Source organism: Chlorocebus sabaeus, chromosome 16 (genome assembly GCF_047675955.1).
Source record: "Chlorocebus sabaeus isolate Y175 chromosome 16, mChlSab1.0.hap1, whole genome shotgun sequence".
Lineage (NCBI taxonomy): Eukaryota > Metazoa > Chordata > Mammalia > Primates > Cercopithecidae > Chlorocebus > Chlorocebus sabaeus.
In genome coordinates this window covers 52,429,741-52,454,532 of record NC_132919.1, presented here as the reverse complement: position 1 = coordinate 52,454,532, position 24,792 = coordinate 52,429,741, and the positions used below count along the sequence as shown (strand labels likewise).

General features: G+C 54.9%; 3 protein-coding genes across 7 annotated transcripts in view; 2 read left to right on the top strand and 1 right to left on the bottom strand.

Annotated features, from left to right (window-relative positions):
- Positions 1–782, top strand: part of KIF19 (kinesin family member 19) — a 29,664-nt gene extending 28,882 nt beyond the window's left edge. For all 3 annotated transcript variants that reach the window (XM_008011894.3, XM_008011892.3, XM_073005069.1), the window contains one exon: positions 142–782. In XM_008011894.3, the coding sequence (XP_008010085.2) occupies positions 142–272 (131 nt within the window). In that variant the 3' untranslated portion in view covers positions 273–782. The remainder of the gene's footprint in view (positions 1–141) is intronic.
- A 579-nt stretch (positions 783–1,361) lies between these two features.
- Positions 1,362–16,843, bottom strand: BTBD17 (BTB domain containing 17). 3 transcript variants are annotated; one of them, XM_073005067.1, is made up of 5 exons: positions 16,584–16,843; positions 7,636–7,808; positions 7,022–7,205; positions 4,888–5,164; positions 1,362–2,676 (listed from the first exon to the last, which is right to left on the bottom strand). In XM_073005067.1, exons 3-5 carry the CDS (start codon positions 7,107–7,109, stop codon positions 1,602–1,604), a joined length of 1,440 nt encoding a protein of 479 aa, XP_072861168.1. In that variant the 5' UTR covers positions 7,110–7,205; positions 7,636–7,808; positions 16,584–16,843; the 3' UTR covers positions 1,362–1,601. The 3 variants fall into 3 exon arrangements, with proteins under 3 accessions (XP_072861168.1, XP_008010071.2, XP_008010075.2); XM_008011880.3 differs by having other exon boundaries at positions 7,022–7,808; XM_008011884.2 differs by lacking the exons at positions 7,022–7,205; positions 7,636–7,808; positions 16,584–16,843 and adding an exon at positions 6,655–7,006.
- On the top strand, positions 12,271–21,437 carry GPR142 (G protein-coupled receptor 142). Its single transcript, XM_073005068.1, is given in 6 exon segments — positions 12,271–12,297; positions 12,299–12,502; positions 12,803–12,823; positions 14,540–14,654; positions 15,596–15,754; positions 16,821–21,437. Coding segments are annotated over 6 exon segments (1,398 nt in total). The 3' UTR covers positions 17,693–21,437.
- The last annotated feature ends 3,355 nt before the right edge of the window (positions 21,438–24,792 follow it).

Below are 24,792 nucleotides of genomic sequence, written 5' to 3'. Positions count from 1 at the left end.
TGGAAGCATGGTTCTAGCAGAATATTCATGAGACTGGCATCTTGTCATTGTGCCCATAGAGAGTTCAAGGCCACTGGGTGATGGGAGAGGAGTTGGGGAGGCATTCTGAAACCACTGATCCTGCCCCTTTCCCTGTTGCAGGCCCGGGGGACTCCTCACCCCTGGCTGTTCCCCCCAACCCAGCTGGTGGTTCTCGACGGGCTACCCGTGGGCCCCACCTGCCCCACGGTACAAGCACCCATGGCAAAGATGGATGCTCCCGGCATAACTGAGGGGCCCTGCCTGGAACTGGCTCTCCCGCCCCCCAAGACTGAATGGGGCCTAACAGGGCATGGGAGGTGGAGGCTGGGCAGATGGAGATGACCAGGAAGTAGAAGCTCAGGATCTCAGCAGGCCGGGGCTCCTGAGACCCAGGAACTGGGGTGTCTACCCAACCCTCCCATGCTTTCAGTGCCACCGGGGAAAAGAGGTGAGGCCAGGGGACATGGCTGGGATGGCTGGCTCCCTGGCCTCCCAGCCCTGGACAGAATGCTGTTGCCAAAACCCTGCACAGCCATGAGGGCAGCCTTGGCCTTGGAAATGGAGGAAAGCAGCTGGCAGTGAGACGGGGCTCCTGGCCCACGTGTGGGGCACGGGCATCCGGGATGGTTGGGGAGGCGCCGACAGGCACTTCACTTATTACAATTGGGGATGTGGGTGAGGGAGGGAATCTGGTTTTGTTACTTGGCAGTGGCCTTTTCTCCCCTTTCCTTTTTAACAATAAAATCTCATTTGGGTCTTGATGGTTGTGTTGGAAATTTGACCTTGTCTGGAATGTGGTTCCACCAACTCCCCCTCCCCCCCGTCCCCATCTACCCCTGGCTCACTGTATAACACCAACCTACAAATACCTGGGGGAGAGGGGTTTTGTTGTAGATCCTGAGGCCTCTCCCCAGGGTAGGGCTGGCAAGATCCATTATGTCCGTATCCCACTGGTCTTCACACCTGCCCAGGCACCCTCCCAGGAGAGATCAGGGACTTGGAGCGGCCCAGATGCCAGAAAGTCTCACAACCCAGGTGAGGCGGTTGCTCCTCAAGGTCAGGGCTCAGAAACTGCCCAGCTAAGCCCCTCAGCCTCAAAGTGAGGAAACTCCTGCAAGGGGAATGGGGCGTTCCCTGACTCCCCTGCAAGGGGAATGGGGTACTCCCTGTCTCCCAGGCAGGTGGGTTGCTGTGACCACGTGGGTGCTTTTACCTAGCCTAGTTCTGTGTCTGGGTGGGGGGAAAGCTCAACAAAGGGGAGTGAAACCCCTAAACCCCCTGGCTTGTGGGATCCTCCCCAGGTTGTTTTTACCCGGAAACTGAGTGGTTCAATCATCCCCTTACCACTCTGAGCATCGGTTTATTCAGGACCAAGAATGTTCCTTCAAGTCAGCTGTGAAATCAGCTCTTGAAACCAGGCATCTTGTCTACCACGCCTCACCTGGACTCCACCCCAGCCCTAGGGTGGCCGGCACCTGGCCATCCAGGATACCAGGCTTGTTGCCACCTCCACACTCGCCTTGCCCTTCCCAGACCCACAAGGAGCACCTAGGCCAGGCCTTTACTCCCCGACCCCGAGGCTACTTGGGGGTCCGGATAAGGGTGTGGTATACGGGCTTGACGATGAGGTGCAGGTGCAGGGCGTTCTCCACCAGGTACTCCGAGTTGCGCCGCTGCAGGTCGGCGTGCGCCAGGAAGTCGCCGGCCTCCTCGCTGCTCTGGTGGAAGCTGTAGGCGTGGCGGACCAGCAGGCGGCCCTGCTGGCGCGCCCCCACCAGCACGGTCTTCTGGAAGCTCACGCCCGCCGCGTCGCCGCCGCTGCTGGCCGGCGTCACCACCAGCCGCGGTCGGCCGTCCTCCGGGCGCGCGGCGGGCAGCGCTGTGCCCGCGGCGTCCGCGTAAACGGGCCGCAGACTGACGGGCAGCCAGCGCGGTGAGAAGAGCACGTTCCAGGTGACCCGGCGGCCCGCGTCGTGGCCACTCGGGCCCAGCTGCGTCTGGAAGCTGGTGCTGCGGTCGTCGCGGGCCGGGTTGTTGATGACCCACGGGGCGCCCCAGGCGGGCGCGAGGTAGTTGCGGGGCAGGAAGGCGCTGCCGTTGACGTCGAAAAACTTGGCGTAGTGCAGCGGCGACGCGGCGTGGAACTGGTAGGCCTGCAGCAGGAGGTCGGCCACCGCGGGGCCGTGGCGCGCCAGGGCGGCCGAGCGCGCCTGCAGTTGGAACAGTTGTGCGGGTGGGATCATGGGGTAGCGGATGGCTCGCAGCGCCCGCTCGGCCACGGCAGGGGGCGGCCGCGCGCGACCCAGCCAGGCCTCCAGCGCTTGGAACAGCTCCAGTTCGTCCTGCAGCACCAGGTCCGAGCGTTGCAGGAGCTGCCACAGCAGCTCCGGGCTCACGGCGCCCCATTCGGCGCTGGCCGCCACGGCCGACAGGTTCCAGGCGAGGAACTGCAGGCAGCTCTCGCGCAGGGCCTCGTCCCCGGTGCCCACCGCGTAGTGGTACCAGCCCACCGCCGGGCCCACGCCGCCCGCCAGGTGCGCGCGCATGTAGTCGGCCACGCCGCGCTGCAGGGAGGCCACGCCGTACTTGGTGGCCAGCCTGTGCAGGGGGATGGCCTGGGTCAGCAGAACAGTCAGCTCCCCGCAGTACAGGTACCTGCGGGAGAGACCAAGAGGTGGGGTGGGGTCAGGGCGGTACCCACCTCCCAGCATAGCTTTTTCTGAGTCCAAGGGGACCCGGCCTGGAGTTGGAGCTTCATGGTTCAGGTGCAAACACAGTGGAAGCCCCACCCTGAGGCTTCTCATGTTTTCCTTTCAAGGACCCTTCCAGGCCATTCTTACTTCACAGGCTCTTCTTTCCGTTTCCGTGGTGATGTAGAAATTGCCTGCCTTGACTGTGCCTGTACTAGGCCTGCAGCTCTAGACCGGAACAAAACAGACGTGGCTCCTGCCATTGCGGTTTACAGTCTGGTTGAGATCCATGGCCTGCCTTCTCCTTGCCATGAGTCTGGGCAAGTCACTTAATTTCAATGAACCTTAGGTTAATCAATCATCTGGGAAAGGGGGAGTGGCACACACCCCTCAGGGTTATTGTGACAACCAGAGGAGAATAAAGAATGTTGCTACAGGCCAGGTGGGTGCCAGTGGCTCACACCTGGAATCTCAGCACTCTGGAAGGCCAAGATGGGAGGACTGCTTGAGGCCAGGAGTTCAAGACCAGCTTGGGCAACATAGCGAGACCCTATCTCTACAAAAAAAAAAAAAAGTTAAAACATTAGTCATGCTTGGTGGTGCACACTTGTAGTGTCAGCTGCTTGGGAGTCTGAGTCAGGAAGATAACTTCAGCCCAGGAGTTCCAGGCTGCCGTGAGCTACGATCATGCCACTACACTCCAGCTGTGTTTTGTTTTGTTTTGAGATGGGGTCTTTCCGTGTTGCCCAGGTTGGTCTCAAACTCCCGGACTTGAGCAGTCCTCCCACCTTGGCCTCCCAAAGTGCTGGGAATGCAGGTGTGAGCCTGCATTTCTTTTTTGCAACCTCGCCTTTTGTTTTTCCTCTCCTACTGTTGATGATCACTTGTGCTGAGTATCTCTCCCTCTCACTTCATCTGCTGCTGTCCCGCTGCTCACCCTTCCTGCCAGTCCCCACTGGCACACGGCACCGCACTTGCCCCTATAGGAGTGCGGCAGCCACTGCCAGCCATCTTCCCCAACATCCATTTCTCCCTTTTCCCCTGCGTGATTGCCTCTGGGAATAAAAGACCACATTTCCCAGGCTCCCTGATAGTGGGCATGGCCATGTGACTAACTGCTGGTCAATGGGCACAGTTTGGGATTTGCAGGAAGGCTGGTTAAATGCAACTGATTCAGGATAACAGGAAGACCCTTTTTGCCCTTCTGTCTTATCCCCCTTCCTGTTGCCTGGAACTTGGAAGCAATGTATGGAATTCTGCAGGCATCTCGTCTGAGCCGTTAGAACAGAGTTACTTTCTTAGACACTAGTGTGAATGGCACTCCCTGTGCAGCACCATGGCAGGAGGCAGGAGAGAGCTGTCTAACTTTTTCAACTCCCTAGCCCTGTGGTTCCAAACCTGGCCAAACACCAAAACCACAGAGATGCTTTAAAATAAAAACTATTCCTCTATAATGGAATATTTAGGAAAATAAAAAGTAAATAAATAAAATAAAATAAAAAATGATTGCTGGCCTTAACCCTAGACCTGAAACTGATGATCCAGGTTGGGACCCATGAAACTGTAGTTTTTTTGTTTGTTTGGTTGGTTCATTGGTTGGTTTTTTTGAGACAGAATCCTGCTCTGTTGCCCAGGCTGGAGTCTAGTGGCATGATCTCAGCTCACTGCAAACCCAAACTCCACCTCCCAGGTTCAACCAATTCTCCTGCCTTAGCCTCCCGAATAGCTGGGATTACAGTTGCACGCCACCACACCCAACTAATTTTCTATATTTTTAGTAGAGACAGGGTTTCACCACGTTGGGCAGGCTGGTCTCGAACTCCTGACCTCAGGTGATCTGCCTGCTTCGGCCTCCCAAATTGCTGGGATTACAGGCATGGGCCACCATGCCCAGCCCCAAAACTGTAGTTTTTAAAAGCTGTCCCATGGCCAGGTTTGGAAACAGCTCTGAGGGGGTTACCAGGAACCGAAAGTGACATCAAACTGTGCAGATGACACAGGCAAAGACAGGGAGCTGTACAGTGGACGAAGGGATGCAGGGGTCACTGTCATCCCAGTGATGTCTGGGGAAACGTACATAACAACCTCTAAGGGCCTGGGCTTCCCTGACCCTGTAGGTGGAGGAGCCAGGGACTGAGGAAGGGATGAAGCCTCCCCCTAGTCTTCCCCGTCCCACCTGATGAACTTGTCGAAGACCGCGGCGCAGTCCCGTGGCTCCTGCAGCACCGCCTCGCTCTGGTTGCTCAGCAGCTCCCGGAACAGCTCACTGTGTAGTCCCAGCAGCAGGCGGTGGGCGTGGAAGACCCGGACCTCGTCGGTGCCCGCAGCCTGCACCCGCAGAACCACGTCACTGGCGTTGCCCTGTCGCAGCAGCTCCTGCAAGCGCTGGAGCACCGCCTGGGAGTGGTTGATGGAGGTACCAGCTGCCTCCCCGCCAACATCGGCTCTCTGGGCTGCAGCAGGAAGGAGCACAGCACAGCCTGAGAGGGCGTCCAGGCCCAGGACCTCAGTCGGGGGTGGAGAGCGACCAGCTGGAGACATATGCATGGGTGTGAGCAGAGGGCAAGATGGGCCTAGGCAGACTGTGTGTGCACACCTGTTTGTGCCCACGAGGCGCGTGGATGCATCTGTGACACACAAACACATGCTGGGTGGGAAGGTCATGCCGGTGCAAACCCCAAGAGGATGCTCTTGGACGGGGGCGCATTCAGGCAGGGAGAGGCTATGCTCAGGTTTGGGACAACATGCCCAGAACTCGCCTCCGTGCTGCCAGCTCCCCAGGCAAGGGTTGAGGAAACTCGTGGTCCCACCCTTCTCACCTCCTAAAGAACTGTCCATCTAACCCCTTGCAGCAGTAGTCAGAAGTGGTGCCTTCACTAACAAATATTTACTGAGCACTTACTATATGCTAAACATTCTCCTAAGAGCTTGGGATATGGCAGTGGACAAAGCAAGCCAAGTTCTTATGCTCATAAAAGCACAAACTGACATATCAGACAGGTAAGACGCACAGAAATAAGCACTCCAGTTTGTAAGGAGCCAGCCAGGGAACCAGTGCCAAGGTGGGATCCAGCCCTGCAAAGGCCCTTGAAGGGAATGGGCCTGGGGTACTGGGAGCAGAGAGAGTGTTAGGGAGGCCAGAGCAGTGGCAGGAGAGAGGGTGTGCGACGAGGCTGCAGGTGTGGAAGGGAAGCTGTTTTCCAGGCCCAGCCCTTCCCTCTTGGGTCCTGATCTCTGAGACAGAAGCCCACTTTCTGTGGGTGGCCAGCAGGGGACAGGAGAAAGTGCACAGGGCCAGCTGGTGCTGGAAGAGAACTTCCTGGGTAACTGAGCATCGAGGCTGGCTAGGCCAGCCCTTTTCTCATGCTCCAGGGATGAGAATGACAGTCAGATGGGGATGTGCACTCAGTTACAGAAACTGTCAGCAGCTTTCCCAAGCCGAGAACAGCAAGGGGAGCCTTGCAGAGGGAGGCGGGCAGGGGCCTGATAGCAGCAGATGGGCCCCGGCCACATGCGCGCGCACGCACATCACATGCAGGCCCGTGGTGCACACAGGAGAGAAGGCTCACACAGGAGCAGAGCATCTGTGCATGAGAGAGGGAGGCCAAGGGAGAAAGGGAGGGTGAGAGAGAAGCGGGTAGTGCATTTCCCAGCCCTGCCTCCCCCAGCTGTCACTTTGAAGGACCTGAATGCTGATGGCATCCCCATTCAGCCTCTGTCCAGGACAATGGGCAAGGGAGGGTCCTCTTGTCTTTAAGACCCCTGCCCGCCTGCCCGCCTGGCCCCTCCTTCCTTCAGAGAGATGAGTCTGTGGAGCTGTCCAGTCCACCCCGGGCTCTCCCCAGCAGCTGGACACCGCCCCCTCCCGGCCGGCCGCGTGCAGCCAGGGCTGAGACGTCCTGCTGCTCCACCCTGCCCCGCACCTGGCCCACTGCCCACTCACCTGCACGTGTGACCAGGCCCACCAAGGTCAGCATGGCCCAGAAGCTGCCCCAGGACCCAGGTTTGGAGTAGCCTCTCCTAGGCATCTTTGTGCTCAGCCCCCAAGTCCACTGGAGGGACGGTGAAGCCCAGACCACTCTGCTCACATCCCTCTTCCTTATATACGATCCAGCACAAGGGGACGGCACCCCCCTTCCTGCCTGGCCTCCCTCCCCCACTCAGCCTCCTCCATGGATTGGTGGAAACTGGCCCCAGCTGTTGCCCAGGCAACCACTTAAGCCAGAGAGCGGCAGCCCCGGGGGCTATTGTGCTGCCTGTGGGCCCCCAAGGGGAACAGATCCGGAACCCTCCTCCCCCAATCTCCTTACCACCCAGCAGAGCTAGCCGTGCCTCTCCCTGGAAAGTTTCAGGCTCTCTGGAGAATAGGCGAGGGGCTCCAGGACCACTGGCAGCCATTGGCCTCCCCCAACCCCAGGCCTCAGCCCTGGCACGGAGCACACTTGGCAGCGTCGTGGCTGGAGCACCATGGTGAGCCGGCTGCAAAGGAAGGGCCTGGAAGAGGAGAGGAGAGGCGGCTGAGGCTCCCACCCCTCCCCCACTCGCATTTGGGGTGGGTCAGCTCCTCAGAGAAAAGCTCAGGCATCTCTCGAATAGGGGCCCATGGGTAACTGGTATCAGTTGCACATTCTTTGTTGGAGAAGGTTCCCGGAGTGCTGTGGGGAGGGTGATGGGCTGGTAGGAAAGTTCCGTAGGGACTGTGACTGTCACCTCCCTCAGGGGCAAGCTGAGCCAGGTGGCAGGGCTGGGCATAGAGCAGATGCCCCCTGCCCCGTGTACCACTGCATGGGCGACCCCTGCCCAGAGCGGAGCTGGCCACCTTCCAGCTCTGCGCTCCAGCCAGCCTAAGGCTGGGTACTGTCTGCCCTGCTGTTTCCTGACTTGAATTCTCCTTCTCCAAGTGGCCTCAGGTCTCTGAGTTCACCTCCTTGGAAGGCTTCTTTTACCAGCTTCTGTCTTCTTTCCACCTGTAATTGTTCCTTTTCCAGAGTTCCGAGGAGGCATGCTGCAGGCCTGGTGTCTCACTCCCACTGTCGGGAGACTGAGGCAGGGAGCTAGGTTGCAGTCTCAGTTGGGTTAGTGCAGAGGAGTGCTCTTCTAAAAACAAAGGCAACAGAGAGAGGAAGGTGAGGTCTGGAGCTCAGCGGAAGCGTGTGTGTGTGTGTGTGTGTGTGTGTGTGTGTGTGTGGTGGCATGGTGTGAGTCCTCACCTTTGTGGGGAGCTAGCAGGGTCTGCCCCATTTCTTCGTGGGAGGGACTCTTTTGAGCTTGGCTAACTGAAGTGGGTGGCTCCCAAGGGATCTGACTCGGAGGCAGGGCTCTGGGTTGGGGATGAATTGAATCTTCCTCTCCCTGGCTCTCTGGATCCCAGGGGCCAGCTCGATGCATTGATTCTGCCTCTGGCTGGCACAGAGACCCAACAGCTCCACCCCCTCTCTGGAGCCACAGAGAGAGCAAGAACTGGGTCTGGCACCTGCCTCGTCCGGGTTGGCAGAGTCGGAGATCTCCAGCCCAGCGGAAACCCCTCCGGCTGCCCTGACTTTCATGCCTGGCTCCCCTTGTCCAAATCCACTATCCCTTGCCCACTGGCTGCCTGCCTGCCCTTCCCATGGGCTGTACCATGTCCTGGCTCAACCCAGCAAGTCCGAGTCACCATGCAGCAGGGCAGCCCTTGTCCCTGAGGGCATCCCAGCTTCCAAGCACAGTGCTTTCAATAGGGATGTTTTTGATGATAAGAGAACCCGCTACTCAGAAAACTGTCGTTTGATATTTGTGCCTCTCAACTCCAGCCTCCTTCAGCCTCTGCATCAGTCATTCTTTGTTTTGTTTTGCTTTTCCAGAGGCAGAATCTCTCAGTCACCAAGGCTGGAGTGCAGTGACGCAATCATAGCTCACTGCAGCCTCAAACTCCTAGGCCCAAGTGATCCTCCTGCCTCAGCCTCCCAAGTAGCTGGGACACAGGCAGTGCCACCATGCCCAGCTAATTTTGTATCAGTCATTCTTGAAGGGTAGCCACCTGCATTAGAATCTCCCATGCTCCACCTTGGAACCGGAATTTTCAGGGGCAGGGTCTGGCTGTCTGTATTTTCTGAGTACTCCCAGACAATTGATACATGCACCCCAAGACAAGCTCTACCTACTAGAGTTACATTGGTGGCATTTCAAGTGTGAAGGAAGCTGGGAGGCCCTGGATCATTAAGAAGATCCGGGAGAGTCACCTCTGACTCCCCATCTCTGGCAGGCCCCACCTCCCATTATTTCTAACCTCCCTTATCCCTGGCCCTAAATCGAATGATTTAGAAACTAGCTTTCCACATAGAGGCATGCTCTGTTCTCATTTTCTTAACTGAGCACTGCTGGAGTGTCTGTGTGTGTGTGTGTGTTATGCATATGCACACGTGTGTATGCAGTGTGTGCATGTGCATATTTATATATGTGTGTGTGTGTTGTGTGTGCATGCATATTTGTGGATATGTGTGTGTGGTGTGTGTACTTGCATGTTTATGTGTGGAGAGTGTCCTGGGGCGGGAGAGAAGAAGCCAGGTGTTTGCCCTGAGCAGTCTTTTTTATTTTTCTTTTGAGATGGAGCCTCACTCTGTCGCCCAGGCTGGAGTGCGGTGGTGCCATCTCAACTCACTGCAACCGCCACCTTTTGGGTTCAAGCAATTCTCCTGCCTCAGCCTCCTGTGTAGCTGGGATTATGTGTGTGCATTACTATGCCCAGCTAATTTTTGTATTTTTAGTAGAGACAAGGTTTCACCATGTTGGCCAGGCTGGTCTTGAACTCCTGGCCTCAGGTGATCCTCCCGCCTTGGCCTCCCAAAGTGCTGGGATTACAGGCATGGGCCACAGTGCTTGGCCAAGTCTTTGAGAGGAAGGATCCGCAGCACTGCATATATAGGTATATACACACATATATATAGATACATATACACATGTATATACACAAACATATTTATATATACACACACATATACACACATATATACACATATATACACATACACACACATATATACACATATATACACATACACACACATATACACACACATATATACACATACACACATACACACATATGTATATACATATATACACATACACATATATATACACACACATATATACACACATATATATACACATACACACACACACATATATATATACACACACACATATATTGGCTCTGTGGATCTGGGAGCTCCATAATTCCTTGAAGGCAAGTCTGATGAGTTCACAAGCCAGCACCATCCCAGAGAGGAGTGTTACTTCCCGCCCCAGACGGGAGTGTTTGTAGCCCAAGCCATGTGTCCGAGGTCTTATGACCAGGAACCTCAGAGGCAGGATTTATTTTTCGAGTTCTGAGTTCTGCTTAACTTTTCTTTCTTCTGATTTTGTTGTTGTTGTTAGAGATGGGGTCTCACCCTTTCACCCGGGCTGGAGTGTGATGGCACTTTCATAGCTCACCGCAGCCTCAAATTCCTGGGCTGAAGCAATCCTCCAGCCTCAGCCTTCCAAGTAGCTGGGACCACAGTGTGAACCACTGCACCTGGCTACTTGACTTTTCTTTGCACAACCCCATGTTGTCTTTTTTTTTTTTTTTTGAGATGGAGTCTCGCTCTGTCACCAGGCTGGAGTACAGTGGTGCAATCTCGGCTCACTGCAACCTCTGCCTCCCGGGTTCAAGCGATTCTCCTGCCTCAGCCTCCCGAGTAGCTGGGACTACAGGTACCCACTACCACGCCCAGCTAATTGTTGTATTTTTAGTAGAGACAGGGTTTCATCATGTTGGCCAGTATGGTCTCGATCTCCTGACCTCATAATGTGCCCGCCTTGGCCTCCTGAAGTGCTGGAATTACAGGCGTGAGCCACCGCGCCCGGCCCATGCTGTCTTTTGGGGGAAGTTTTTCCCGTTGTGATAAGTGATCCCTTTGGACAAGGAATCTCTAGTATTATAAAAGCAATGGAAAACTCTTGCAAGCTTGGGATCAGATGAAGAGTTTCTGAATCTGCAAAGGGGGTGATCAGATACTGAACTGTGATAACACCTCAGAGGGGTGGGCTCCAGACGCAGCCTGGCCCTACCTGGCATCCTCCTTTGCATCTGTAGTGCCTCCTGTCCTGACTTAGGGTTCCCTGAGTCACTGGGCCACTTGGATTGGGGACAGGAAATCATGGGTTTAAGTTCCAGGACCCGTGTACTCAGGGGAGCACATAAAGATAAATATGAGGCCAGGCACGGTGGCTCATATCTTTAATCCCAGCACTTTGGGAGGCTGAGGCAGGTGGATCACTTGAGGTCAGGAGTTCAAGCCCAGCCTGGGCAACATGGTGAAACCCTGTCTCTACTAAAAATACAAATTATCAGCCGGGTGTGGTGGCTGGTGACTATAATCCCAGCTACTTGGGAGGCTGAGGCAGGAAAATCGTTTGAACACGGGAAGCAGAGGTTGCAGTGAGCTGAGATTGCACCCGTGCACTCTAGCCTGGGCAACAGAGCGAGACTCTGTCTCAAACAAATAAACAAAAAACCTTAAATAAGAAGGAATCCTTGGCCACGTGCAGTGGCTCACATCTGTAATCCCAGCACTTTGGGAGGCCGAGGCAGGTGGATTGCATGAGCCCAGGAGCTCGAGACCAGCCTGGGCAACATGGTGAAACACTGTCTCTACAAAAAATACAAAAATTAGCTGGGTGTGGTGGCGCATGCCTATAATCCCAGCTACTCAGGAGGCTGAGAAAGGAGGATTGCTTGAGCCTGGGAGTTCGAGACTGCAGTGAGCTATGATCACACCACTGTACCACAGCCTGGGTGACAGAGTGAGACCCTATCTTGAGGCGTGGGGAGGCAGAAGGAAAAAAGAGAGAGAGAAAGAGAGAGACCTTTGTGCTCATGCCTGGTAGCTCTGGCTGGACTGATCAGAGCTGAAGACTTCAGAGACCAAAAAGGTCAAGGTGTGGCTGGGTGCAGTGGCTCATGCCTGTGATCCCAGCGCTTTGGGAGGCCCAGGTGGGCATATCACCTGAGGTCAGGAGCTCGAGACCAGCCTGGCTAACATGGTGAAACCCCATCTCTACTAAAAATACAAAAAATTAGCCGGGCATAATGGCGGGCACCTGTAATCCCAGCTACTTGGGAGGCTGAGGCGGGAGAATCGCTGGAACCCAGGAGGCAGAGGTTGCAGTGAGCCAAGATCACGCCATTGCACTCCAGCCTGGGTGACAGAGCGAGACTCCGTCTCAAAAAAAAAGAAAGAAAAAAAAGTTAAGGTGTACGGCTGGGTCTTCATAACATCTTTCACCTTGCCCAGGCTGACTCAGAGCTGTCTGCCTTGGTAGATAGAATCCCTTCCACCATGGGCTAGCAGCCTACCCTGGCCACTGACACCACATCATGTAGGAAAGAATCGCCACCACCAAGAAGGGGCCTCTCACCTCTGTACAGGCTGTGTGCTGGCTGATGACTTGGCTGCCCTGTCCTGTCTGCTGCTGGCACTGAGCCGGACATCTCCAGGCTCCACCTCTTGAACCATGGATCCCAGCATTGTCAGCAATGAGTATTATGGTGTTGCCCATGGATGCACAAGATCCAGTGGGACCCCACTTCCCTGCAGGACATCACTGCTGTCCTGGGTACGGAAGCATATACTGAGGAAGACAAATCAATAGTGTCCCATGCACAGAAAAGCCAGCATTCTTGGCTCAGCCATTCCAGGTGGCTGAGGTCTCCACAGGTCACATGGGGAAGCTGGGACCTCCAAATAAGACCATCCAAGGGGCCGGGCGTGGTGACTCACGCCTGTAATCCCGGCACTTTGGGAGGCCGAGGCTGGCAGATCACGAGGTCAGGAGATTGAGACCATCCTGGCTAACACGGTGAAACCCCGTCTCTACTGAAAATACAAAAAATTAGCCGGGCGTGGTGGCGGGCACCTGTAGTCCCAGCTACTTGGAGGCTGAGGCAGGAGAATGGTATGAACCTGGGAGGTGGAGCTTGCAGTGAGCTGAGATCACGCCACTGCACTCCAGCCTGGGTGACAGAGCGAGACTCTGTCTCAAAAAAAAAACAAAAAAGACCATCCAAGGACTCCAGCAGTTTCTGCCAGGTGAACCCAGCCGTCTCCCAGAACAGACCTTCTATGGGGTGGGATTCTAAGTTGCTGGAAGGACGTGCATGGGGCATAATTTTAGCAAACTTAGTCCCCCTCCTCCATCTCTCCCTCTCCTCTCTCTCAATCCAGGGAGCTCTAGTTTTGTGAGAGCCTCAGTTGAAACCATTGTGTTCTGTCTGAAGAATATTTAAAGTTTCCAATCAAGTGTACATCCCTCAAAAAAACAAAGTGGGCTTGGTATGGTGACTCACACCTGTAATCCCAGCTCTTTGAGAGGCCAAGGCAGAAGGACCACTTGAAACCTGGAGTTCCAGACCAGCCTCGGCAACACCGCGAGACCCCAAACTCGCTATATATCTATACATAAAATAAAATTTAAAAAACAAGGTGTAGGGACAGGGTAGGCAATCGGTAAATGTTGGCTGGGACCCTCCTTGCCCCTCACCCATGGCAGCTCCTTGAAGAGAGGTCCTGCCTTCTCTCACCCCTAACCTCCCACTGCAAGGAGGTGGTGACCTGGGGCGTCATCTGTGCTCCTTGCACTTTCTGGGGCTGGGGTCCCAGCACTCCACCAGAGGACCTTTCCTGAGCAGGCAGCTCCCTCTCCAGTCTCACTGTGCCACCCGGGGTGCCTGGCCAAACCATGGGACTTTCAGGCTTGCAGGATCAGGATGTGGCCACCAGGGGGCAGCAGAGCCTCTGCTGTGAGTGTCCGAGGGAGTGTTGGGGCGGGGGATTCCAGGCTCGGATGTGAGATCTAACTCCCAAAGCTGGGAAGCTCCCTATATTTCCTGCCATATTTTCTGCTGCATTCCCAGAGGACAGACCGTGGGAGGTGATTCCAGGGGGACCTGAGCTCTCCTCCCAAGGCCGTCTGGGGCATCTATGTACCGGGTGGCTGCTTGTGGGCTGCTCCAGTCACTCTTCCTCTAGGGCAGGGGAGCCAGAGCTGCAGATTCTGGCCTCTGAGTGCTCACCGGCACCGGCTGGTGTTTATTTGCCAGGGATTGATATTCTTGAGGGATGATCCATTTCACTAGGGCCAGGAAAACAACAGCTTGCAGGACTGTGGTTTCCCAGCACCGGCTGCAGGCAGCCTGGTCTGGCTGCTCCCAGGGCATGCCCCACCCTGTGCACGACTGCCTGCCATCCTTCCCCTGGGGGCAGCCTCCATCTCCCCCACCATGGTCACTGCAGGACTGACCCTGTACACCTGGTCCCCTGGGCCTCTTAGGATCATAGCCCTGTCTGTGGCAGCCTCAACCCTCCTACCTGGCACAACTCCCCCAACTCCTCGCAGAGGTGCTCTTCTCTCTCCCCTCCCAGTCTGGATGCTCAGAGTCAGCACCCCGAGTCCTTCTGCCTGTCCCCAAAGTCCTCAGCCTCAGGATGTGACCCCAGCTGAGCCCAGGCCAGCTCACAGAGTGCCCCGGGGCAGGAGGCAGCCCCCCAGAACCCCCATCCTGCCATCCTGCCTCTTCTCCTCACTTCCTGCTCCCCCAGGCGTAGACAGACCTGTGAACCTCACGCCACCCTCAGCTCGTCTCTCCTGAAGCTGAAGCCCCTGCCCAGCCCGACCCCTTCTCCTGCCTGCACGCCTTAGAGGACCCTGGTTTGCTCTACCAGCATCTACCCTAGCTCTTTCCCCGGTGTCTCCGCCCACCGATTCCTTCCTCCTCCTTCCCCCGCCCCACCCCCCTGCACTAATAGGCTCCGTGTCTCGGGAAGGATCCTGGGGCAAATAACCACTTGGAGAGCCAAGGGGTGAGAGGTGCAGCTGGCGATGCTGACAGAGAGCTGCGGGGACCCTCAGGAAAAGCCACAGGTGACCCAGGACTCAGGGCCCCAGAGCATGAGGCTTGAGGGAGGAGAGACAGGTAAGGCATCTTGAAGTACGGTGTGCTGGGGGCAATCAGGTGGGAAGGCAGAAGGGAACAGGAGGCAGGTTAGGGACCTAGAGGGTGGAGTAGGGGCCGAAGCTGAGAGTGAGTGAGCAGTGAGCCCCCAGGCTGCAGCAGGAAATGAAAAGCTGGAGTTCTACCTGAAAGAGATGTGCAGTGTGGTTTCAGGGGAACAGGGGCCAGAGTGGACGGTGCTCATCCTAGACCAGCCACTTACCCCTGTGGACTCAGTTTCCCCATCTGTGGACCTGGGCCATTCCAGCTTTAGTGGTGCTCACCTCTGAAGAGGGCCTCTTTAGCTTAGAAAAGAGGGGGCCCTAGCAATAGCCTCTCTTTAGAGGGGGACAGCTGTTGAGTGGTGCTATGCAGCCCTGGGGCCTCCACTGTGGGACTCCCAGAGAGGTCCCTGTGTGTGGCCGGCATCACCTGGGTCAGAATCGCCCAGATGCTGATGACAAGCACAGCTGCTGTGACCCCGCTTCAGACCCTCTGGCCCAGCCCGCCCAGAGGCGGCCCAGGAGCCTGCATCTCCACAAGTGCCCCCGTGATCCTGTTTCAGAGCCCCTCCTAGGCAGGGTGAGGACCCATGGGGAGCAGTGGTCTCTATGGCAGCAGGCCGTGCTGCCACGGACTTCCCATCAGTGGGGGAGCCGGGCCCACTGAGGGAGTGGGGTGAGGTGGGGTGGGGGTGAGGGTGGTCTTGTCAAGAATTCTCACAGCAACAGACAGTGCACTCAGCTGGGTCTGACTAGAGGGTCTGCACAGAGCAGGGCGACTAGAAAGACCCCAGGTCAGGGCGGGGCTGCTGCCCAGCCAGGTTAGAAATAGACCAGAGGCTCTGACTCTGCCCGTCCGCCCCTTCTAGCTGGCCAGCCACGAGTGACCCTGCTGCCCACACCCAACGGCAGTGGGCTGAGCCAGGAGTTTGAAAGCCACTGGCCAGAGATCCCAGAGAGGTCCCCGTGTGTAGCTGGCGTCATCCCTGTCATCTACTACAGTGTCCTGCTGGGCCTGGGGCTGCCTGGTGAGTGGGGAGCTGGGGTCTGGGGACTTGGGCTTGGCCAGAAATGGGGACCCTTCTTCAATGGGTGCCAGTCCTCTGTGTTGACCCCTGAGGCCCTGGATCGTAGACCCCTGGTCTTTCCTTGCCATTGTCAGGGTGTTCTGGGTCACTGGAGGGGAATAAAAGTAAAGGGCTAGGATTTGGGGTGCTCACAGCTAAACCCAAGTTTTCCCCAGCAGTGAGCACCCTCTTAGGATAACAAAATTCACATAGGAACTGGCTGAGCTCAGTACCAAGCTCCCTGTGCTGCCCATGCCTTCAGAGAGCAGAGCTGGGGGCAGAGGTAGGTGCACGGATATGGGAAGAATGGGTGGTCTCAGCCCTGGGGCTTTCCCCAAGTCTGATAGCTAAACCCATGCCTGTGTCCAGGGACGCCTCCACTCTGGAGGACACAGAAAACCTAAAAAGGACTTGAAGGACAATGCCATAGGACAGGTGGCTTCTCTTTTATTTATTTATTTCTTTATTTATTTTGAGATGGAGTCTCGCTCTGTCACCCAGGCTGGAGTGCAGTGGTGTGATCTCAGCTCACTGCAGCCTCCGCTTCCCAGGTTCAAGTGATTCTCCTGCCTCAGCCTCCCAAGTAGCTGGGATCATAGGCATGCACCACCATGCCTGGCTAATTTTTAATAGAGATGGGGTTTCTCCATGTTGGTCAGGCCGGTCTCGAACTCCTGACCTCAGGTGATCTGCTCACCTTGGCCTCCCAAAGTGCTGGGATTACAGGCGTGAGCCAGCACGCCCAGCCAGGACAGGTGGCTTCCGAGGACACCCTGCCATGTGCACTTACCTGTGTATAACTGGGGTACAGCCAGTGGCTTGCAGTGGATGGACAGGGCAGAGGTGGCCTGGGTTGCCTTCTGGGCAAAGTGGGGTTTCAGAAGGATCTGGAAGGAGAAAAAACAGAAGCCAGCACAGCCTCTGCACACGCAGATGGGGAGGGGCAATGGCGACACCTTGGAAAGCAGAGTCTGAACTCTCTTCTGATGCCTCTGCCTCTCCCCTCCCCGACCTCGGCTGCCACCAGTCAGCCTCCTGACCGCAGTGGCCCTGGGCCGCCTTGCCACCAGGACCAGGAAGCCCTCCTACTACTACCTTCTGGCACTCACGGCCTCGGATATCATCATCCAGGTGGTCATCGTGTTCGCGGGCTTCCTCCTGCAGGGAGCCTTGCTGGCCCGCCAGGTGCCCCAGGTTGTGGTGCGCATGGCCAACATCCTGGAGTTTGCTGCCAACCACGCCTCAGTCTGGATCGCCATCCTGCTCACAGTTGACCGCTACACTGCCCTGTGCCACCCCCTGCACCATCGGGCCGCCTCGTCCCCAGGCCGGACCCGCCGGGCCATTGCTGCTGTCCTGAGTGCTGCCCTGTTGACCGGCATCCCCTTCTACTGGTGGCTGGACGTGTGGAGAGATGCCGACTCACCCAGCACTCTGGACGAGGTCCTCAAGTGGGCTCACTGTCTCACTGTCTATTTCATCCCTTGTGGTGTGTTCCTGGTCACCAACTCGGCCATCATCCACCGTCTACGGAGGAGGGGCCAGAGTGGGCTGCAGCCCCGGGTGGGCAAGAGCACAGCCATCCTCTTGGGCATCACCACACTGTTCACCCTCCTGTGGGCACCCCGGGTCTTTGTCATGCTCTACCACATGTATGTGGCCCCTGTCCACCGGGACTGGAGGGTCCACCTGGCCTTGGATGTGGCCAACATGGTGGCCATGCTCAACACGGCAGTCAACTTTGGCCTCTACTGCTTTGTCAGCAAGACTTTCCGGGCCACTGTCCGACAGGTCATCCACGATGCCTACCTGCCCTGCACTTTGGCATCACAACCAGAGGGCATGGCGGCAAAGCCTGTGATAGAGCCTCCGGGACTCCCCAAAGGGGCAGAAGTGTAGAGAAAGGGGCCCAGCTGGGGAGCTCAGGGTGGCTCATGGCCACATGTACTGGGGCCTTTGAGGTTGTGCTCAAAAAACGTTTATCAACACCTTGCTTTCCTTGGGTGGGGGTGAGGCTACTCGTTTGGGTGTGGCTCCAGGTAGAGAGGAGGACAACTTAACCAACGCTCACATTTGCTTCACCAGCAATCCCTATTTCCTGGGAAGATGAAAGGGCACTGCCAGGAACAGGCTAATAACATCAGTGCTGTGGGCATTCCTTTGAGGGGGGCATTTTGCCTGGCTCATCATGAATGCAGATAAATGTTGGTTGAACGGATGGAAAAATGGACAGAAGGATGGATGGATGGATGGATGGATGGATGGATGGATGGATGGATGTGAATTGTCTCCAGCCCACCCCCCTTTCCTGGTGCCTGCCTCTCATTCCCTGAATGGATCACCTCTCCAGCTCCCAGTGGCAATGCCAAGAGTTTGAAAAGGAAGAGATCTTCAGGACTTAAAGCATTTCTTAGGCTGGGGGAATCAAAGAGGTTGAGCTGAGCAATGGGAGGGGACTGCTTGGAGGACAAAAGCCCCCAAGGCCAGCCAGAAAGGGGTGATCTTAAATCAGATGTGAGGAGCCCAGGCCCATGTCTGTCCAGCCACAGGAGACACAGCCCCCTAGGTCTCAAACACCCTGGTTTGATTCCACATTACTCCCTGCCCTAAGCCAGAACAGGTTCATGGGCCCAGAACCAGCACTGGGGCTGTGGTTTTTGTTGTTGCCAATGAGGAGAAAGAAAATGGTCTCTTCACCCAGGGTCCTAGGAGAACAGGAAAGGAGGACCTAGCTGGAGATGACCCTGAGATTCTGCTGAGCGACCCGAGTCCACACCCCTTGGGGAAAGGTCTTTTCCTCCACCAATGGGAAGCGGGAGTTGGCAGAGCCGATCAGAGCCATGAGGAGCTCTGCTCAGCACCTCCAGCCTCTCCAGGGAACCTCTCCAGGGCCCCTCTCTCGTCTCAGCACCACCATCCCAGAGAGGCAGCTGGGAGGCATTAGCAGATGGAACTCCCACCTGCTCAGGCTGTGGGTAAACACATTAGCGCTCAGCCAGTACCACTTTCTGCTTCCTGGTCAGGCTGAGCTGACCTTTGTCCTGAATGGGAGGTTCAGACCTGCCCCCACCCTCTTAGTGGGATGACATCAGTGAAAGAGCTGTTTGTGCTCCCAGCACACAGTCAATGCAGAATCAGTGCTCCCAGCACACAGTCAGTGCAGAATCAATGCTCCCAGCACACAGTCAATGCAGAATCAATGCTTGGCTTTCCACTTTGCCTCTCTGCTTCTCCCCAGAGCAGGGATGTCCAGACGGGGAGGTTCAGCTAACCCAGAAAGAGGATAATGTGGGTCTCCAATGTGTTAGCCATGATTCTCAACTCCAAAAAGCTCTGAAAACCAAAACATGTTTCCAAACTTTGCCACAAACACATGTAGTGGCACAATGTGACCTGAACTGATGTGAGGTGATTTTTGGTCCTGAGGTTGTCCTGTGATTGTGAATCCTGCCAGCCCCACCTGGGACTGCTAGTGGAGTGATCATGCACTGCTGTCCACACCCCACAGATAGTGATCGAACACACACCACTAGATCCACACAGCACCTTCCTCTGCTCTGACGTATTCTGAATTCCAAGACACGTGTGGTGCCGAGTTCAGAGAAAGGATTGAGGACCTGTAAACCCAACATTTCTGCTCCAGGATGGTCTAGACTGACCCTGAGCAGTTGTTGAGGATGGAGGACTCCCCCTGCCTGCACCTCCATGTGCACACACAGATGTGTCCCCAGGCAGGGGACAATGTCGGCTCCAGCCCAGCCTGAGCCTGCCCTACAGAAGCGGACACGAGAAGCAAGCACAAAGTTCTATGGATGAAGAACTAAATAGAACAACCTGCAGGGACCCTGCAGGAGAGAACCCAGTATCAGGGAAGAGCATCTGTGTTTCCATGGGTGGCAACAGCAGCTGGGTCTAGGCCAGAGGCAGGATGCCTTCCTCAGCTGTCTTGGGGGGCTGTCTTCCAGGAAGCCACCTGCAAGATTGGCTCACCTGTCTCTGAGCACCAGTGAAACCAGGAACTTCCAGAAACTGTTGGGGAGGCTCTTTCAAGACACAGTTTTGTTTTGTTTTGTTGACATGGAGTCTCACTCTGTCACCCAGTTGCTCAGGCTGGAGTGCAGTGGCGCGATCTCAGCTCACTGCAACCTCCGCCTCCTGGGTTCAAGTGATTCTCCTGCCTCAGCCTCCCGAGTAGCTGGGACTACAGGCGCCCATCACCACATCCAGCTAATTTTTGTATTTTTAGTAGAGACGGGGTTCCACCATGTTGGCCAGGCTGGTTGAGACAATTTTGCATTGAGTCACCATAACCCTGGTGTTAATATTGCTATAACTTCACTTATACCAACAGGCTAGGGCAATATCCGTGTTTTCAAACACCCCTGCATCCGGAGTATTGGAACTGTTTTACAAACTTAGGAAATTGAGGCATAGAGAGATTAAATGGTATGCCTCTAGCCCAGAGCTGCTCAAGAGCAATGCTGAGACTCAAACCCAAGTCTCCTGGTTCCCGGTCCATTGTCTGTTCCACCCCACACCTTGCAGGTGCTCTCAGATGATTAGAGGCATCTCAGAAGATTAGAGGCAGATCACTCTCGGGGATCTTTTGCATTGCTTAGAACTTTCTAGTGCTGGGCTTATCAGATGTGAGAATCAGTATCACATTTTCCTAATAAAATGCATTAGGTGATCAGGCACAGTGGCTCACGCCTGTAATCTCAGCACTTTGGGAGGCAGAGGTGGGCGGATCACTCGAGGTCAGGAATTCGAGACTAGCCTGGCCAACATAGTGAAACCCCATCTCTACTAAAAAGTCCAAAAACTAACTGGGCGTGGTGGTGGGTACCTGTAATTCCAAGTACTCGGAGGCTGAGGCAGGAGAATCACTTGAATCCAGGAGACGGAGGTTGCAGTGAGCCAAGATTGCACCATGGAAGCACCATGGAACTCCAATCTGGGCAATAAGAGTGAAACTTCAACTCAAAACACACACACACACACACACACACACACACACTAGGTAACGGTTTCTTTTTAGCATTTGTGTAACCTTTAATAAAATGAAGTGGTAATCGTCTTGGTAAGCACGTCACTGAAATGTAAATTAAAAGTATTATTAAATCTGCCAATCTCTCAACTGGTTTCTAGAGGAGAGAAAGACTTAAATGGTTTCAGTTTATTGTTCTTCCCTTCTCCCTCTATACCCTACCCACCCATCTGCTGAAATATCTTAGCTAAAGAAAATCCTTTTTGAGATTCTGAGTTTCTTTCCTAACAATTCCCTCCACACGTTTGATGTGCTGGTTGATCTTACTGTCTATCAATCATCCTTTGTTAATATCTGAGGATGGTTATTGCTCACGTGTCTTTCATTTCTTCCCGAGCCTATGTATGATTTTTGCTGTTTGGAAGTTGGTTGACAAATTGTTTCCTGGACTCTATTAGTTTTCAAGCGTTGCCATAACAAAATACCACAGACTGGGTGGCTTAAACAACATCCGTGTTTTTGTTTGTTTTTGGGATGGAGTCTCGCTCTGTCGCCCAGGCTGGAGTGCAGTGGCACAGTCTCGGCTCACTGCAACCTCCACCTCCTTTGTTCAAGTGATTCTGCTGCCTCAGTTTCCCAAGTAGCGAGGACTACAGGCACCCATTACCACGCCCGGTTAATTTTTGTATTTTTAGTAGAGACAGGCTTTCACATGTTGGCCAGGCTGGTCTCGAACTCCTGACCTCAAGTGATTCACCTGCCTCAGCCTCCCAAAGTGCTGGGATTATAGGCGTGAGCCACCATGCCTGGCCAGAAATGTGTTTTCTTACAGTTCTGGAGGCTGGAAGTTCAAAACAATGTATTGACCAAATGTAGTGGCTCACATCTATAATCTCAGCAATTTTGAAGGCTGAGGCAGGGGGATCACTTGAGCCCAGGAGTTCAATACCAGGCTAAACAGCATAGCAAGACCCTGTCTCTACAACAAATACAAAAATAACTGGATGTAGTGGAGGATCACTTGAGCCTAGGAGGTCGAGGCTGCAGTGAGCCAAGACCACGCCACTGCACCCCAACCTGGGCGACAGAGTAAAGGGTGACCTTGTCTAAAAAGAAAAAGAAGAAGGTGTTAGCAGCTTGGGTTGCTTCTGAGGCCTCTCTCCTTGCCCTGCAGAAGGCCACCTTCTTCTCCCTGTGTCCCCACATGGCCTTCCCTCCGTGCACACCTCCAGTGTCCCTGCATGTCCTAATGTTTTCCTATAAAGACGCCAGTCAGGTTGGATGAGAGCGCATTCTAACAGCCTCATTTGAACTTCATCACCTCTTTCAAGGCCCTATCTCCAAATGCAGTCCCATTTTGAGGTACTGGGGATTAGGTCTTCAACATATGAATTTGGTTCGGGGGAAACTATGGGTATTTTAAAGACAAGTGTTCCTTGGCTGTGGATCCAGGCTTTAATAAAAGTCACTTTTCTCTTGGCTGTATACGAACCGTCCCCACCTTTCTCTTCTCCTTGGCTGGCGTAGCAGGACTCAAAGCCAGTCTTGGATCTTTAAACATGATCTCTCCTTTCTTCCTGGAAGATCTTGAAGTTTTTGAAGATTCGACCTTGTTGAACAGGTACCTGGAGGCGGGCCTGTTAATTTCCACACTCAGAGTATCTTTTCATTCAGAAAAGGTTCTTTTCTTTCTTTTCTCGTTCTCTTCCTTCCTCCCTCCCTCCCTCCCTCCCGCTCTCCCTCCCTTCCTTTCTCTCTCTCTCTCTCTCTCTTTCTTTCTTTCTGAATGGGGGTTGCACCATGTTGCCCAGGCTGCTCCTGAACTCCTGGGCTCAAGTGATGTGTCTGCCTCTGCCTCCCAAAGTGTTGAAATTACAGGCCTCTTTTCCTTTTTTGAGACAGGGTCTCCTCTGCCACCCAGGCTAGAGTGCAGTGGCACGACCACAGCTCCCTGCAGTCTCAACCTCCCAGGCTCAAGCAATTCTCTGGCCTCAGCCTCCCAAGTAGCTGGGACCACAGGCGTGCATCACCCACCATGCCTGGCTAATTTTTTTTTTTTTTTGTAGAGACGAGGTCTCCCTATGTTATCCATGCTGGTCTCCAACTCGTCAGCTCAAGCAATCCTCCTGCACCAGCCTCCCAAAGTGCTGGGATTACAGGCATGAGCCACGGCACTGGCCTTCTTGATTTTCTTAATCACAATTGGGTTTCAGGCCCCCTTTTCCCTCGGCCACCAGCAGGATCTCTGGTGGGGTGTCCTGCTGCTGCTGGCACCTTTTCTGGGTTCCTCATTGCTCAGACCTCAAGCAGCTATTTCCCTCTGTTGGGTTTCCCAGTTGCTCCAGTTTGCAGTGCTATCACTGCACACTCCCCCTTAGCAGCATGTTTCTTTCTTTTTCTTTCTTCTTCTTCTTTTTTTTTTTTTAATGAGATGGAGTCTTGCTCAGTCGCCAAGGCTGGAGTGCAGTGGCGTGATCTCGATCTTGGCTCACTGCAACCTCCGCCTCCTGGGTTCAAGCTATTGTCCTGCCTCAGCCTCCCAAGTAGCTGGGATTACAGGTGTGTGCCAGCACACCCACACACACACACACACACACACACACACACACAAAATTTTTGTATTTTTAGTAGAGATGGGATTTCACCATGTTGGCCAGGCTGGTATTGAACTCCCGACCTCAGGTGACCTGCCCACCTCGACCTCCCGAAGTGCTGGGATTACAGGCGTGAGCCACCATGCCTGGCCTTAGCAGCATGTTTCTTTTTGTCTCTGGAATGGATATCAATGCACCCAGGTTGCTTCCAGAGCATGGTCTCAGGCCCCACTGCGCACGCAGCCTCCGCCCATCTCTCGGACTCCCATGCTCACTTTAGTCCTCCCCCATGAGTGCTCTGCTCCTCTACCCCTTCCCCTCTTTCTTTCAGTCTGAAAGAGGAGGCATGCTGGCTGGATAAAAGGGAACCACATCTGTCGCTTCTGCTCTGGGATCTTTCATAGGAGCTCAAGTCCACAGACATGAGTGTCCCTTGATTCTGACCAGGCGACAGGGCTCCCTTCCTCTCGCCATGCCCGGGCCTAGGAGATGGCTTACCAGTGGTGGGGTGGGTGACATGATGGGGACAGGGAGACAAGCTTCCAGAGGGATCATGCAGAATCCGTTCAGCACCCTGGCCCAGAGAGCAAGACCATATTTTCCAAATTAAGCATTTAGCCAGCTGGGCACAGTGGTTCAGGCCTATAACCCTAGCACTTTGGAGGCAAGGCAGGAGAATGACTTGAGACCAGGTGTTGGAGACCAGCCTGGGCAACGTGGTGAAACCCTGTCTCCACCAAAAATACAAAAAAGAAAACAAAAATTAGCCGGGCATGGTGGTGGGCACCTGTAATCCCAGCTGCTCGGGAGGCTGAGGTCGGAGGATCACTTGAGCCCAGGAGTCTGAGGCTGCAGCGAGCTGAGATCACACCACTGCACTCCGGCCTGAACGACAGAGCCAGACGGTCTCAAAAAAAGAGGAAAACATTGAGCCCTTTGGTTGGCCAGATGACAGAGGTGCTGGCTGGCAGGGACCAAGGGACAGCCCTTGGCATGGGGGTGTCTTGGAAATCTTTCCTCCCTGGCCTTCTTGTCGGTGGGGGTGGCCTGAGCGCCCTGGCTGGTTTTCTGCCCACCTTCCCTTTTTGCATGTCCCTGTCAACTCAGACAGCAGGGGGCGCTGCAGGACTGGCTGGACAATCAGGCCAGGGAGTGGGAGGGCAGGCCTTGAAGCCAGGTTCAAAGGAAGATCCCAGTTATTGCAAAGAAACAGCCTGCCCCGGGCCGTCAGCCAGCACTAACTGGTTGGGTGGGAAGGCTTTGTACCCTCTGTCAGTCTCCTCCACCCTAAAGCCACGTCTGCCAAGCTGGGGTTGGCCAGCTCCGGGGCTACAGGGCCCTGCAATTTTCTCAGATGACTTTGGTGGTTTCCTGTGCACAGTGGCGTGAAGGGCCTCTCTCATCATTCATCCTCCTCC